Here is a 17,847-nt window from a genome sequence, read left to right as displayed (position 1 = left end):
CAGAGAATATTTCCCGCTCAGCACGCGCTTTTCCGCTAGCGATTTTCCTATCTCCCTGTACGGCTTCGCCACCCATAGGCTCAGAAGCTCTGTTCCAACGTGATCTCGTTTACGGCGAGACAAGAATCTTTCGTACAAGTGCTTTTCCACATTTCACGTATCGACCGAGACAAAAATTTCAATCGGCCTACTGGTTTTGTTCTTCGTCGTATGCTACTTAGTCCACGGTGGCGCGATTGCGTACAATTTCATGGCGTTACTGTTGCTTCTGTTGAAAAACTCAACCCTGTTTTTAACGCGAGTTTCTTAGATATTTATGACCGTTGAAGAACGAAAAGTTGACATTATTCTTCGAAAATATATAATAAATCTCACAAGTATTTTATCGGGCATCGATTTAATTTCTTCATCGACGTAATCCGTGAAATATTACGTATCCAGAGTTCGATGGTGTTAGAATGCATTCCATTTGTGACGTGATGTGTATAATCGAAGTATGTACACATATTGTGCAATGTAGTTTTCTTTTCAAAATTTGTTTAAAAGAATATTTCTTTACGGAAAATTGACAACGAATAATAAAATACAAAATACTCTGAAACGTGGTCTAGTATAACCAGCAAAATATTTGAAAATAATAATGTAAAAAATCGAAATATGTACAAACTGAAATCGAGTTTTACTTTATTTGACTGTTTTATGTGTTGATAATGAGTAATGAAAACGACACGATATCGATGCTGAAGTTTACGCTTCTTCGTTTTATGTCCTTGTAATTGTAATAGAATTAAAAACGTGGTCTGACAAGAATAGGGGTAAATCACAAACGTAGTACAGACAAAATAAGCGTATACGCTGAGTTATGTATATTAATAGTTGCAGTTCTAGATGGAAAGATGGCGTGACTAATTTACGCGCGCGATTTGAATCTTGTTGTATTAAAAAATGGAAAAATTTGCACGTTACCGTATGATGCATTTCAATACAATTATATCTATATAAAAATAATAGAAGAGAAAACTTTGTAACAAACAAGGTCATTATCAATACGGTTGACTATTTGATATCTAACTTACTTACATTTTTATTTGATACTGTTTAAAGCAAACTATGCTATCAGATATTACTACTGTCGATTATTTTTTTTTTTTAGCAAATTTATTATCACCACTTTATAAATTGTATAACTGGTAAACTATTATATAACATTCAGATAATATTATGTATTATCAAATAAATTTTAAAAGGGTGTACAATATCTTTCGTTCTTAACACGTTATTCGTAATTAATTTCAATGTGGTAAGATTATTTTGCTCCTATGAAAGAATCGTGATGAACAATTTAAAAAATGATTACAATGCAAAAATTGCAACACGACGCGATACAGTATATAGATACGTACACACTTTCTGCATTTGGTACGTAACATAGAAGTGACAAGCATAAAAAAACGTGGTGGGGAAAGCATTCATCCAACGCTTCGCATATTTTCAATCTAGAAAGACCTCAACTTCTGTCTATTACTCGACTAATTATGTTAGGCGAACTCTACTTGAACTCTATCTATGCTATTTGCAACGAATACTGAAGTGCACTTACTCAGCAATCTTAGCACCACTCAAACCTTCTTACTACAATTTGTTCGTATTTATCAAGTTTTAGATTACGCGAACGTAAGTGCAATATTTTATAGCACACGATAAATATGATATGTAACGTCTAACTCTACGATGATGCGGCTAATTCATCGTATACAGAAAATGGAATATCATCGAATCGTTAAATAATTAAAATCCTGTCGTGCTTGTAAAGATAAAACAAGAAATTTATAACGAAATTCGTAAACTTTTTCGTCATATTTTTAATTATTCGATCGTTCCGTTACAAAAGGAATACGTAAATATATATAAAAGCAATCGTTGTATTTTACAAATCTCGAATGAAATTAAAATCAAATATTTTCTCAGTGTTTTCGAAATTGTCGATTTTAACATTATTAATGTTTATCGTTTATAAATGAACTCGATATAAAAAAAAACTTATGCAACATACTCGATGACAGTATTTTTGTACATACTTTCCTCAAATACATTTATATTGCTGGAAACATGGTATTTTCACCGGTATTTAGAACACGTTCGAACGCACGAGAGAAACTCTACGCCATTGGTCGCATCGCAGCTTTTACCGTCACATCGAAGTCACGAGTTCTCAGTTCGCGCACAGCCGCCGCAAGGTGAGGATGTGCGGTAGTGTTCGTTCTTTACGCCTGTGAAATAGGAAGACAGAAAGAAATTGGGCCGGTGTGTTATCTGTATCATTTGCTGGCAGCGGTTGTGTCTTAAAGACATTTCCAGGCTTATCCATTACCTAACAAATGCACGCACACCATGACATCCCGTGAATACATCGTCGTAACTTTAACGATAGTTCTCGGAATTCTCGCAATTAATACGAACGCTAGATCGTGGGGTAAGTAAATCGATGATCGAGTAAACAATCGTATGTGACGGAAAACTGCGTGTTAACGTAGTTACAATAATACAACAGTGTACACGAGGTCGTATCAATACTACCGCGTTGCGGTCGGGCGCTATACTGAAGTAGTCACTCCATTCACGCGGCTTCGCTCGTCACGTACGCCACTTTTCGTAGACGGCTTTACCATAGAGAAAGACAAAACACGACCAAAAGGTGACTGAAACCGATCGTTTATTTACACTGAAACGTATCATGGGGACACCATAATCTATATTAAGACGATAATGTGGCGAAACGACACTTGTCCTTATACCTGTTTACGTAATGAATGTCAAGCTGTTTGTGCGATCGCATTTGCGTGCACACACACTATTTATGAAAAAGGGACAGTGACGGTTTCATCGAAAATCTAATCAATCGATCAAAAATAGTCCCGATTCTCTCTCCCCTCGCTACCAATAAGCAGAAAACCTGTCGTCTGCCGGCAACTTTTTAAGTCATGCATGAAAATCCGGCGCGTATAAGAAACATAGAAATGCATGTGCACGTTTTGGTAGGGCATAACGCAGGTTGTTTTGCTTCGTGTCGTGACCTTAACGTCGGTCGTATCGGGATAAACCTACGCGTTACGAACATCAATCAATCTGGTCGACCGAATACTTTCACGTGTCTTCTGGACAGTATACACATTTTTTTCTTCGCACATATTGTAAAAAAAAATGTGGGGGCGCGTTAAATGCAAACGCTTTCTCGCTGCACACCGATAGTACACGAACCGTTTACTTATTTTAAGAGGCATAAAAACTAGGTTACGTAACATTTGCAATAGATGCAATTTTGCAATTTTATTCGCTTTTTTAAACGTGTAATTGGTTATTTTCATTTCTAAATCGATATATAAATTTGTATATACGCTGTAACCACGAAACGCGCGAGTGTAAAAAGAATTAATTATTTCGTTCGGTCTACTTAGATGCTAGAAACATTTGAACTAACTAGACGGCTAACGATCGAAATAGGTCGTTGTGAAATTCGCGGTCTTTTTAATCGAACGCATTTTCATCTTATTAATTCGATTGCGTGCATGCAATTATTGCTTATAATGGTGACAAGAATGTTCTGGATTGATGTTATGTGTAGCATTCTTTTTTAGCGAGCTACCATAGCATGAAATATAAGTCGTCGAGCTGATTATTAACGAAAATTTGAAGAGTATAATAAGAAAGATAAGAACGAGTATATCATTTTTCACTTTTGTTGCTAAATTTTTATGCTTCTCGTCTATTCCATGGAATTCGATTGAATTCAATTTAATGAAATCCAATGCAGGGAATTTTTCAACCGCTTTTCAAATTGTTGTTGAAACAATGTACAAGGTGGTTTAAAAGTAACGGACCAATCATCGATATCAAAATTTACCACCATTGTCTACGCATAAAAAATGATATCGAAGACGAAGGAGTAGAATAAATACTACATTGATTGTTCGTATATTAATGAATGAACAAATATCTTCCTGTATAGATTGACAATAGTTCATATGTAATTGCCGACCGATAAGAAAACTACAATCGATAATTATACAATAGTACAGATTAGAACATTAAGTCATAGAATTGTATAACAATATCACAAAATAATACAATCACGAATACTTAATTATGTTTGTTGTTACGTATTTTGTAATCTTTTGCCATTGTAGCTTCTTTTACTTTTCAATTATGTACATTTTTGAATTTATCAACAGTTGATAAATTGTGTTTGAATCTCGTTTGAAAATTGTTCAATTTGTTAAAAACTATAAAAGACGATGCTAAAGTATCATTTGATGCCTTTTTCGGTGAAAAATTTAACGAGAACGTTATTATTGCATCTACTATTTTTTGAAGCGAATCAATTGGATTGGTGAAAAATATATAATCGAATACATAAATTTTCCTCGTATTATCAATTCTAATGTAAACAAAATTTCGTTCTTTGCTCGTATAATGTCAACGAATCTTACTATCGTCGATATGCGCGCGTAAGTTACTCAACGTATACCAAAGGCAAAAACATTGACAAATTATTCCGAATAACTCGTTGCGCATTAATGTTTTCCTGAATAGGTCAATCGAAATGGAAATAAAAATCAGATAATCTCCGACTTTCGATCCAATTTAGTGACACGTGATCACGATAACTTTTAAACTGTCGGAATATTTCCTTGACGACAATCACATATTTTCTTGTCCTTGTCGATTACTAAATGAACGATTAAGTAACACTTCCTTTGCATAATTGTGATTTTCTTTCGTACGTAGATATACAATATTTAACGTTGGTTTAACGTTATCTCGTTTGTTACACATATATACGTGCACTCCTCGAACGAGTCAATTAGACGTTTGAATTTGTAATTTTTAAGCCCTAAACATTGACCTTTATCAATTATGTAAATTAATATAGAAAATGGTGTTCACGGTGTGAATAAAGTCGAACTCGTTGTTTCGAACCGCGGAAGAAATTGCACGCTCGAAAGAAATTTATTTTTTTCCATTTACGTAACATAGTTTCGCTTCTTTCTTTTTGCCTTTTCTTTTAAACGTAGTGCAATCTCAAGCGTATTCATACCTGATTTCCAGTACTTTAACGAATGTTCTCATAGCAAATACAATTCAGAGAGAAATTTATACCACCGATTGATAGGGTGGGTTTATTCAAACGAGGAAAATATCTCCGTTATTTATGAATATATGAAAATACTGTTCGAGGTGACAAGTATACTGATAGGAAGAGAATTTTCCCCAAGGTCGTTTATTACGAAGTTATCGATGACTTTTTTCACGAAACCGTGAACAGTTTCTTTTGTATCTTACGAGATGTGAATTATTTTCGAAAAACGTTGAACAATATCGATCTGTCCGAAAGAATATGGCATTTCTATTCAAAGGAACACTGTTAAATCTCGAAAGAACAACCTTGGGAGGAAAAAATTGTTTACAATCGCTACGTTCACCTCTTTGGACGTATATTTTACACGTGTGTCCATTTTCGCGAAGCAAACGGAAATCGGTATTCAAATTTCGTTTCGTTTCTCTCGCTTCTTTTCTCGAATTTACCAACGAGCGGGAATCATTTTCGATCGAACAGGATCGAGTGTAACGGTAACATTGGAGCACAGACGAATTACTTAAGTCCAGTAGTGTTGAAAGATAAGACGGGACGCGCCAAGGCTAATCTACCATTAAAAAATACAATAAAGATGATACAGTAACATTTAACCCTTAATTGTCTGTCTCACGGAAACTTGGCTTGTTTTGTCGTGCAAATGCAACGCGAGTAATTAACTTACGAGCGAACGAACTGCAAACAGTTTTACTGACTGTCATCGGCTACGTCCGTACTGTAACAACAATGAATAATCGCATCGATCGTGATCGAAATGTAGAGTCGAGAATTTGACATTTTTTTCATCTTCAATTTCGAAAATAAATAAATGCGTTACGTGTGCAATTTGATATCATCGAACGAAGGATCTACGTTATCGACACATTTCTAGAGATCAACGTCTGCAGTTCACATTTTTTAAAAGTTGCACAAACGATTGGAAAGATAACTAATGAGATCGTCAATGGTATTTTCATGCTATTTTCGACATATTGTTGTTCGATCCTTGTCGACCTTCTGTAGTCTTAATATATTTTAAAGAGTAACAGGTAACACCCAATCTTACGTAACTCGCTTTCATCCCCACTACTTGTCTTATTGCGCTCAAACCACACCCACAAGGATCTTTTTTAAATTGATGGAGATATACATAGCAAATACGCATATATTTTCGTTATGATCGTATCGAGTGTTAAAACGATGGTAAAGTTAAAGCGAGTAAAAAGGTAAATTGTAGATGATGTTTCATTAACTGCCATTAGGAATATTTTAAGATCAGGTGTTTATCATACAAGACGTGTTTTCCTAGCAACTTTTAAGTAAAAAGTTGTAAAAAGATTCGATGTTTACTTGCAGAACTTTGAGTGCAAAATTTTCAGATAGTATCTGAGCCAGAAATTTAGAACTTATACCATTATAATCGTTGCTATAAATGTGTCTACGCAGAGAATAGGCTCTCATTGTGTTCCAAAGTATTTATAATTCTTTTAATTTAGCGCAAAAGTTTTTAACTCTCTGTCTCGATTAATTTTTGACTTTCGTCGAATTCAAATTAATGATAAAACATTGTTTTTGGCCCATTTGTATCAAAACTCGACTAGAAAGCCTATGTATAGTTATATTCGGAAAATTAATTTTCTGAATTAATTACACTTACAATTATCGATGTTCATGAAAACTAATAAAACATTATTGTATTAATAAAACACTTGACCCATCGTTACAAGATTTCTGCAAGTTAATTATACTCGATAGATCAAATACAGAAATGTAAATGTAACTGCGAAATTGCGATTCGGTTTTCTTTGCGAAGTTATTATTTGTCATTCGTTTATCAAGTATAATGAAAATGTTAATCGGTACAAATCCTTTCACGAAATATGCCGCTTTTTCTTCCCAATAGTCGCACATACAATATTCATATATTTCGTTCTACTAATTTGTACAGTGAATAGGATTAATTACCTCGTGAAGTAGCGATTAGATTTAATTAGGTGTTGAATTACTTTTTTCATTTTTCTCGTTACGATTGTATTCCCCCGTCTGAGATTAGTGCATAAATATTTCAACGGAGAATGTTGTCATCGGTAATCGAATTCAATTAGATGCATTGTTGAATGTTACAAAAAAAAAAAAAAAAAAAAAGAAAACACGAAGGAAACGGCCGAAGCAGACCAACATCTACCGTATCGTGGATTTAATTGAATCGCAAAAAATAACTGAATGGAGAAAGTGCTTTTAATAAAGATACACTGTCTTAACGATACTTATGTATTTATTTTTATTCAATGAAAAAAAGAGATAAACGGCATCTTTGAGGTGAAGACGCACGATAAAACGTACTGTTCGAAGTGTCAAGAGACGACGATTGTCACAAGACGTATACTTGTGACTGAAAGAGCCAGAGTTAAGAAGTCTAGAAAGAAAGAGAGAAAAAAAAACAAATCATTACACAGTGGAAACGCCAAGTATAAACAGTTCTAGAGTCCCCCATCCTTCAATAGAAAAAAAAACTGTTGCATTATAAATACATGTACAAAGATATGCATAATCGCGGGAAGTTTTCATGTTTAAGGTCATTTGGATCATTAAATCGCAAATATTTTCATTTGCTTGGATTTTTAGTATCGACATTTAAATACGCTCAAACTGTCGACTTGTTCTGAAAAGTAGATATTTTTTTACATTACCGTGTTTCTCTCTTGGATTCGTGTGTCTTCCCCGTTCGTTCGGCACACCGTGTATAGTTACTTTTTACCAGCATATTCCGTGGCTAAAAATAAAACGAAAATATTACACAAATGTCGAGAAGAAAAAAGAATGGTTCGTTCGAAGATTAGAAAATAATATTACGAAGACTCGTTTGAACGAGGAAACAAGTGTAATAAATGACTTTGGAAATTGTATTCTCCGTTACGCACTCTACAGAAAACTGTAATTGTTATCTTGACCATTTTGTTTCGTATTTTTAATCGTAGAAAGAATTGACACGGATGGTCCCCACCGCTCATCTCGATTAGGAAAATCTTTCATTCCGTTAGGTGAATACTAGCGATGAATTCGAACGTCTCGCGAGCGGTATGAAAACCTGATCAAACATTTGTTTGTTGATTTTCTCTTCGGTCCCGGTACAGTTGTTCCCAGCGAATCGCCTTCTAAAGCAAAAATTTCAACGAAAGATTATTTAAATACGATCACAATTTTATCTCGTTCACGAGTTTTAATTTAATGTCCTCGCACGTTCAATTTCTGTTCTTTTTCTTTGCAGATTTAGCGGTAGTGATTGGACGTGAAGTTCAATTTTTAACGCGAAATCAAACACCACCCGGTAAGGCCCAAATCGCAGAGGCCGTTGCTTTGGCAGGACTGGCCTACGATGATAGTACTCGCACGATGTATTTCAGTGACACGTCTAGTAACGTTTCTATATTCAGTAACGACCTGACGGATAAGAATTTTACGACGAAACCATTACTTAAAAGTAAGTACACGATCCAACGTCGATTCTATCTCTTTTGTCATTTATCGATCATTAAACGTATCATTGTGCAGTCGTAATTCTACAGGACAGACTACGTTCGTTAAGTATTACAGGAAGCACTAGTGTATACTTTAAACAATTTTCTTCGATCGTCACAGATTTATCGTTACAAGGAAGAGTGTGACACACTGTTCGTCTCTTAGTAGCTTCTAGATGGCTCTTGTAAGCTTTTGTATAATGGAAAAGAAGATTGTTTGCTTGTCCGTTTGTCCTAACTGTGTTCTGTTAAAAGCAATCCCCCATCATTGAACTCCAAGTCAGTAACAAAAGATTACGAATAATTACGATACATCGCAGAAGATATTGGCCGTTCAAGGTCACTGCACGGCCCTCCCCACCAGTAGTGACTTCTCGTCTCTTCGCTTCTGTTCAAGAAACAGAAAGTGCAACTTTACAGGCTCGAGATTTCCGTCTATCGAACAGACGATTCTAGAGTAAGGGTCGAGGTAGTGATCCTGAACGGTCAATCGAGCTCGATTGACCTCGACCTACCGTGTAACTATAAAACGATTGTTCATCTAAAATTTCGACTTTGAATCCGATCGAACGGTAACGTACAAGTATCTGACTTATGTATCGCCTATTATTTTTCGGCTTCAGGACAAAACAGAAACCACATCCTAGGGATCGCTTTCGACATCAAGACGCGAACCCTCGTCTGGAGCGACGCTCAGAAAGAAGTAATAATGAAAATGCACGTGCCGTTGGACAGGCCGCCGGAAGAACCCATCCTTGTCCACAATCTAACGAACAGGAGCCCGCGCGGCATTGCTCTGGACGCATGTAACAGGTGTGCCATTTATGCTACGTAGATCCGGTGTCGTCGAAATTCTCAACAGCAAAATCTCCGCCTGGCTGTTAATTCCATTTAAAAGTTCGCGTCGAGTAGAAAATTCGCGCCGAACGAAAGTACGGGGGAAAAAAAAAAAAAAAAGAAACATTATTTAACGCGGATATCTGATAATTATACGTTGTTTCCAGTCACATATACTGGGTAAATAGTAATAATACGAATCCAAGCGTAGAGCGTTCGAATTTAGACGGAAGCGAACGAATTACCATTGTTAAAGACAATCTGTACGAGCCGCTAGCAGTGACCGTAGATTATGCCGAGGAAAAGCTCTACTGGATCGACGACGCTGAGGGTATTGGCAACAAAATCGAACGCAGCAATCTCGACGGTACTGAACGTGAACTTTTAGTTCACTTTAAACGCCAGCAACCAGTTTCTCTGACCACAGACCATGACACGATATACTGGACTGATTGGGTGTACAGAGCTATCTGGACAATGTCGAAAAATTCGAAAGCCGGCGAACGGCCAAAAGAATTCAAATCTTATTACACGTCGTACCATGACGCTGATCCATTCGGGATCATAGCCCGTGATAACACAGGAAGTATCGATTGCGCGGCATTCGCGAAATTAAAACGAAGAACGAATTACGCGAATGCGACATCCGTAAGAACGACGGCCGAGTCGTTCAACAATTTAACCACTAGCACGGAAGAGTCGGAATTGACCACCGAGAGTTCAAAAAACTGTCTCAATGACGGACAAATGGACGAAAATGATAACACGTGCCACTGTAAGCCAGGGTAAGTTCTAACTCTTTACCGAACAATTGAAGTTTCCCGAATCGCAACAGAGAATAACGTATTTTGAAAATGAAATAAACTTTAAGACTTTCGTGATCTGGTTTCTGAAAATTTGAACTGTTCGAGATTATCGGGCAGCACCGATATCTTACGGGATTACTTTAATCGTTATTGCATGAGAGAATTGTTAAAACAAATATCACATGTTATTAAAAGAAATGTATAATGTAATAATGATCCTATTTAAACGGTGATACAAATCTTTTAGGTTCAATGGCAGACATTGTGAGATTAATATTTGTCACAATTACTGCCTTCAAGGTAGCTGTAATATAAATAGTCATGGATTACCCACGTGTAAATGCGGCGATACATTTATTGGACAACGATGTGAAACAGACCTATGCAAAAATTACTGCTTGCACGATGGTCAATGCTCCGTCCAAAATGAAAAGCCAATTTGTGAATGTAAATATTCAGAGGGGTCTCGATGTGAAAATTTAAGTAATATTACTAAAGTTTGCGAGATCTTTTGTGCAAGTACTGAGCTAGTCCCTATCAACATCAATACAATTAACTGCAGGTATAATTTTACTTAATGGATATAATTTACATTAAAAGCGAAAAATGCTTTAATACAAAATACAAAAGTCTATAAACTCAAAAAAGATGTTAATTTGAATTTCTAAAGAGAACATAAAGGGGATATAACTTATAATAGATGTATGTTATTTTCTATGAACAGATGTGAGGAAGCCAATGAAACAAGTGCACAAATGATCATGATTGAAAAAACTGATGAGTACAAAATGCTGCTGCCATTTTTTAGTGCATTTACTGCTGTACTTATTCTTGTAATCATCGTACTTAGTTACTATGTGAATAAATTACGAAGACGACCACGTATTAGAAAGCGTTTTGTTGTCAGTAAAGGTGGTATAACACCACTCACTTCTAGGCCACAATTACCGGACAATCAGTGTGAAATAACCATAGAGAACTGCTGCAACATGAATATCTGTGAAACTGTGAGTGAAATATCACCTAAAGTATAAACATCATTTATGTGCATGCCAAGTGTGTGCACTTGATACATTTTTAATATGCAATTAATGTTTCAATTGTATGCTGCAGCTATTCCGATATTAGACTTAAGAAAAAGTATTTGTCAATGATCTGGATATTTTAATTTGTTCGGCAAATGAAAGATCTGAGTTTGAATCTTGGTTCAGTAAACCTTACGGTTGATTCTTTTTCTATCTATAAGATAGTCTTATTTAGCTGTTATTCGTACATTTATTACATTGCAAACACAGACAAAAAATTATGACATTACTGTCTTCTATTTTTTTTAATTCATTATATATTGTTTACTTAATTATAAGAAAAGTACTTAATTATAATTAAGATAATTACATAATATTTATTACTTATATATTAACCCTCGTATTACCTCCTCAAAAGTTTATTACTCAATTACGATAACCTGCTGTTGCTTATATCCTGATTATCAATTTTATACCTGTTATTGCATAAATTCATTAACTCTTGCTTTCATAAAAAATATGTAATACGTTTCCCTAGATGTGTATTTGATTTGCATTTTTTTTATCTAAAACAAAGGAATTTTTAGAAAAATGAGAGCAATTGATCAATAGAAATGTAAATAAACTTAAATAGCAGACTTTTCATATTTCAGATCAAATACACTAAGGATAAAAATTAGAGGAAAATGCACGTTATTTATAATTTATTGGAATGAATAAAAAAATGTTGAAATATACTAGACAGGTTCAAAATTAGTAATGTTATTAATAATGCTAAATTAGTAATAAAATTACTAATTTGATTACATCAATTTTATGAATAATCTTTTGTTGGCCATTTCTATTACTGTATAATTACTTAATGTATTACATGTTTAGATTGCAGAAAGATATTACATATTAAAATTTTACAAAATATTACAGATTCTTTTGCAAAATAATTGAAAATATCAACATTATTTTTATTCTTCCATCCTACATTAGTTTTTATACTCTTAATATCACTGCATCCATAACAGCCTAATTAATAGCTTTAATATAAAATATTGTATACAATTATGCTGGCTATAACAATTATAACATTAAAAAAATTATTCCTGAAAATATATTACTCATGGAAAGTAAGATCATCTTTCCATATATGAGGAATTTATTGTAATTCTTTTCATTATGCTTTATATCACTAGAATTTTTAAATAAAATGTATTAAATTTTTACTATCCAAAATTTCATTTTTTTTACAGCCATGTTTCGAACCAAAATTACGTACTACAATCCCGGAAAATAACAGTAATAAGAAAGAAGAGAAGAATTCTTTACTTGATAACATGGAAACAAATTCATGGTAGCATAAACTAATATTTCGACGTGAAAACAATCGAAGGTCTCGTGGACTTTACATAAAGTCCGTGGAAAAATCAGCTTCGCAAAACTACACGTCTGTACATAACACGGCATACTGTAGTATTATTGCTAAATTTAGTAGTCATACTTCCAAAAAGTGCAGAAACATCATAATAATGATACAGTAAAAAAAAAGCCAAAGGTCTTCTTGAAGACTCTTATTATGTCATATAATATGTAGGGCTGTGTTCATATAATGATTATTTCAAATAGCTATTCAAGAGCAATGAGTCTTTTTGTAAAGGTGTATAATTTTTTTTTTGTAAGAGAACAGGAAATGTTTGAGTTCCTTGGTATTGTTGGAATGTTTCGCTAAATAAGCAACATATATATATATATATATATATATATATATATATATAAACAACTACTTATTTTATGTACATTTCCAAGTTCTCTCAATTATTTCTTTACAGACTTTTATTTATTTTGTATAGCTGTTTCAATAACAACTAAACGCGTTTTAAAACAAATAGCTCTAAAAATTAATTTGATTCCAATCGATGGGTACATAAAAACTGCCTTAATCGCTAGACTTGTAATAATTGCTCAACGTACTATGCAGTACATTCCTAAAAAGTTATAGATCACGAGATTATTATAGTGAACATTATTACGTTTGTAAAAAAAATTGGATGTTTTTAAACAAGATCTTTATCAAGCTTAACAATTCACAAGTTGAATACTACGTCATTATATTGTTACAAAAATAAATGTTTCTTTTATCATTTTTCTTAATTTATTGAACATATTTGCATTTGTTCTTGTACATTGTCACGCATCAATGAAAAAATCTACATGGAACAAAATTTGATGTACCGATAAAATGTTTTGTTTAAAGAAAAAACACGATAGTAGTTTTAGAAACATTCATTTTAAATGTTAAACAATTTGTTTAAGAATTATATGTACTTTAGAATTACATAAACGTCATTTGGGCAGACTTAAAAAATTAGCCTCCATATTTAACTTATGCAAGTGATATTGATTACTAAATAATTGCAGCTATTTGTATAAACCTTGTACAGCGTTATTTTATATATTTGTGCAGAAACGCGCGTGTGCGCAAGATAAAAGAGAACTATGCATCTCTTGAATATAGAACAAATTCATTATGATTTATAAAAAATCACAATCTATTTCTATAAATTGTAAACTTCTGAAAATCAGATATTTACAATTCCAAATGATAATAGAGTCATTGATATAAATTATGAATGTTTATACTTATAGAAAGTACAATAAACACGACGAAATTTGTTGCAGGCTGGAGGATTCTTTGTAATCTCTTAATTTTCGAGATAGAGTACAAATACATTTAAGTGAAAATAATTTATGTAGAGAATGATAGGACCAAGGAAGCTTCATTTTAAAACAGTCATATTACATTTTTTTGCTTCACTGCTTCCAATACATGTGTCAAACTGTACTTTCTACTGCTCTCTTTATGCTTAAACTAGATAATTGCCAATTGTTAAGAAGTGGCTAATTAACAACACAAAGCTACTTAAAACATAAACCTAAATTTGTACCAAAGTCATATGTAACATTATTAACATTAGCTGTAGTATAGTTATTATTTTCGAAAAATTATTATTTCAAAATAATCTTACAAATTAAATTTATACAACTTCATACATATACTAATAATAATAGTAGTAGTAATAATAATAATAATAATAATAATATAATACGCCTTTATTGCACCAAATAAAATACAAAAACAGTAAATGAATATGTAAAGAAAACAATTGTAGCTTAGTTGGAATAATGGTGCAAAGGCATGATACAGCTATATGCCGTTTATAAATTTAATCTCGAACATAAGATACCACATTTCTTTCATAGTACAAATAATTCATTATTTCACTAAAAAAGATGAGCTAATGATTGAAATAATGTTCATTGCCTTTTGTTTTCAATATGTACTTTTAGTCCTTCTACTACGGAATAACGTTCCTGTCGTCTTAAAGGCAAAGCAAATTAAGTACATGACGATTTATTTTGTTCCTGTATATGATGAAAATTATTATAAAATGATCGATCTTTGTGTTTAGACTTTGGTTGCACAGTTTTATATATAAGATGTTTCTATGATTTGTTAAATTCCGATATATGTTCAAATAGAATGATACAAGTGATATATGCTTCTTACATTTGGAATGTAAGCATTTCGCGAACACTGATCCCCAGAGATGGGATAGTGTCTTTATAGTGAAAGGTTTATATTCTCTTCTAGCAAGGTGTTGTTGGTAGATAGTTTGCAGGTAATAAAATGTCAATTTATATTTTTCGTTATTTTTCTTGTCTTTGTACTTAATGTAATAAGCATTAAAAATTATGTGAAACTTAAATTATTTTATTCTTTCGAAAATAAAGAAAATATGTGCTTTACTGATACACCAAAAGTACTAAACATTTTTAATATTTTGTATCATTCTATTATAATTAACATGTTGGTTACTATTGTATACAGATAAAAATGAAATAAAATTAATTAAACACTACTATTTGCTTTTCATATTTATTGCGGATATACATTAATTAAATGTTTGTTTATATGATATTATCATCTCTTTTGTTTCATTAGAGATAAATAAGAGAATATTTTTAAATATTTTATAGAATTGTTAACTATAATACAACTATTATTAAAATAATTACATGCAAAGAGATGATTATAAAAGGAAAAAAATATTCATTTAACTTACAAATACTGTTTTTTTTACTACTCTGCCTTTAATTGAGTATCAGGTATAACTATTTTTTCACCAGGCTTAAATGCAGGCATACCAAGATAAGGACAACTGGCACATCGAAATGCATCACCAAGATAACACTGCAAAATGTATGGAATTTCCATATTATTTTACATTTGATTTATTTTCTTATTTATAAGAAGCATAAGTGTAAATTATACATACACTTCCACAGGAAGATTTTACAGTTTCCTCTTGTACAATTTTGCCACTTAATTCTTCAGCTAATCCACATGTACAATCTTTACATGCTTTCCGTTTACCTGTTGTACTACACACTAAAATAGAAAAAGTCTAGAGATTAATATTTTGATCCATAAAAGACATTTTGTAATTAATATTTTTATGTAAATATACAATTTCTTAAATATTAAAAACATGCTACATTTTTGTAACATATGTTTTTATTAATTATATTTAGAGGAGAAATAAAAAGCAACAATCATTAACATGTTTGCCATTATGTACTCATTATTGTTCAAAATTAATATCACATCCAATACTAGTGCTTTTCTATATATCTTATATCTGATACAAATAAAGTATAAATTATGCTTATCCACTGCTATATTATGCATAACCCATTGTTCAAAATATTCAATTTAATACACTATTTAATACACTTTATTTGTTTATAGCTAAAAGCATTGAAATCTATAAGGAAGCTGCTTCTGTAAACTATTATTAAATATTTAACATACCTTTTAAATTGGATACTTTAGGTTTTAAATAGTCAATTTCATCTAAAAGATCATCTTCATTAATTAATTCTTCATCAACTGCATCATCTAATTTCCATACATTAGATTTCTCTTTTCCAAAGTTAAGTGCTACACTAGAACCAATCTATATAAATTTAAAACATATAAAATGATGCATTTGCTAATAGTAATTTGTTAAATAAAAATCATATAACTTACTTCAAATGATGGTTTTTCTGCTACTATTTCGGAAATGTTATCTATGTCATTGTATACAACAAGTAAATCATTTTTCAATTGTTGTGTATTTAAATTTTCATGTGATTTTACCTTGAAACCAGCTACTTTTAAATTTGACACTCTTTTATCATACACAGACTGTACATCAACATTTTTGTTTTGTAGAAATGACTCATAAATAATCAGTGTGCCTTTTGGTTTTATTGCTTTTAGACAATCTTCTAAGAACGTTTTATAATTTGGACATGATTGCTTGAAAATAGAAATAATCATGTCATACGAAGATGTGTCGCTAATACCTGGAGTAAATTTATTGAATACAATTGAAATATTTCCTTCGGACAAAACGAAGAAAATACATTGAATTATACTTTCTAGAAACTAATACGAAGTTTTATGCTAAATATTACGAAAAGTGTAAATATATATATATATACACTTAAATATATGTATTCTGACATGCCAATTAATACACGTCTCGCATACTCACGTGTTTCCCATTCCTTTGTTAGTATAATTTTCAATTGCTCTCCATTTGTAAGTGGCTTTTTTATTGCACTAATAAAATCTATAATGTCTTTATTTGAAATTTCATTATCCAGAACTATGAGAACACTGTCATTTTCTTTAGGAAGAGTCATTTTGAACAAAAATAAAACACTTCAATAAAGAAATTGCACTCAGGAACAATCCCGAACAGATATTGTCGAATCAGTACTGAACACAGCTGATTTATACCTTAAAAAAAGATAGATTTGCAACTCGATTGACAATTGACTCCTGCGATACCAGCTCTATCTGTGAGAGAACTTTTAAACTATGAAATACATCTAAATATAATAGAAGTAAGCCTGGTTAAAAAGTTTGGGAATGAATGTATTGAACTATTTAATTATACAGTTTTTAACTCAGTGTTTATGTAGAAATATTTTTAATATTATTTTAGGTCCCTGTTAGCATCAGAGTATATTAAGTAGGAGTAAGTAAGACAAAATTGGTAAATATATTCATTATTATTCTTCTTATACAATGTTCTCCTTTCTCTGCAATTTCGGTTAAACACGGACAAGTATAGAATAAATATTACAATCATTTTGGTAGGAAAAAGATGTTTTCGTTCAATATTAGTGCCAAGAAAATTATAGAAATAAAACATTAATAAGTGATAAATAATTATTGTTTTTAGAATAGACTCAAACAATATACAAAATAAATGTTACAGACAATACTTTTTAGTATCATACTGATCGGAAAATTGCGAGCCCCCTTACCATTTTCGTATTGTTTCTGACAGCATCAATTCATGCTGAAATACAATTATAACACTGTAAGTGATAAGAATTAACATTGAATATCCCGACAGTTACTTGTTCGAAAATAATCGAAATTTGAATCGATCTGCACAAATAAAATGTAGAATAAACTC

At 32.2% G+C, this 17,847-nt stretch overlaps 2 protein-coding genes and 1 long non-coding RNA gene across 5 annotated transcripts; 2 read left to right on the top strand and 1 right to left on the bottom strand.

The window, feature by feature from the left end:
• Window positions 1-1,242: 1,242 nt before the first annotated feature.
• LOC143149449 (uncharacterized) lies at window positions 1,243-2,276 on the top strand. Its single transcript, XR_012992787.1, has 2 exons — window positions 1,243-1,674; window positions 2,133-2,276. It is a non-coding gene; the product is annotated as an uncharacterized LOC143149449 (long non-coding RNA).
• Window positions 2,235-15,228, top strand: Cue (Low-density lipoprotein receptor repeat domain-containing protein cueball). The gene is made up of 7 exons (XM_076316803.1): window positions 2,235-2,473; window positions 8,400-8,612; window positions 9,273-9,462; window positions 9,654-10,271; window positions 10,540-10,854; window positions 11,017-11,299; window positions 12,562-15,228. Exons 1-7 carry the CDS (start codon window positions 2,392-2,394, stop codon window positions 12,664-12,666), a joined length of 1,806 nt encoding a protein of 601 aa, XP_076172918.1. The 5' UTR covers window positions 2,235-2,391; the 3' UTR covers window positions 12,667-15,228.
• On the bottom strand, window positions 7,387-17,158 carry Ciapin1 (cytokine induced apoptosis inhibitor 1). Of its 3 annotated transcripts, XR_012992786.1 has the most exons (7): window positions 16,912-17,158; window positions 16,401-16,720; window positions 16,182-16,326; window positions 15,646-15,758; window positions 15,433-15,560; window positions 7,822-7,904; window positions 7,402-7,547 (listed from the first exon to the last, which is right to left on the bottom strand). XR_012992786.1 is itself a non-coding variant. In XM_076316805.1 (6 exons), the coding sequence occupies exons 1-5, from the start codon at window positions 17,060-17,062 to the stop codon at window positions 15,450-15,452; spliced, it is 840 nt and encodes a 279-aa protein (XP_076172920.1). In that variant the 5' UTR covers window positions 17,063-17,158; the 3' UTR covers window positions 7,387-7,904; window positions 15,433-15,449. The 3 variants fall into 3 exon arrangements, 2 of the variants coding, with proteins under 2 accessions (XP_076172920.1, XP_076172919.1); XM_076316805.1 differs by having other exon boundaries at window positions 7,387-7,904; XM_076316804.1 differs by lacking the exons at window positions 7,402-7,547; window positions 7,822-7,904 and having other exon boundaries at window positions 15,232-15,560.
• Window positions 17,159-17,847: the final 689 nt, after the last annotated feature.

Source organism: Ptiloglossa arizonensis, chromosome 7 (assembly GCF_051014685.1).
Source record: "Ptiloglossa arizonensis isolate GNS036 chromosome 7, iyPtiAriz1_principal, whole genome shotgun sequence".
NCBI lineage: Eukaryota > Metazoa > Arthropoda > Insecta > Hymenoptera > Colletidae > Ptiloglossa > Ptiloglossa arizonensis.
This window is presented reverse-complemented; position numbering and strand designations above follow the sequence as displayed.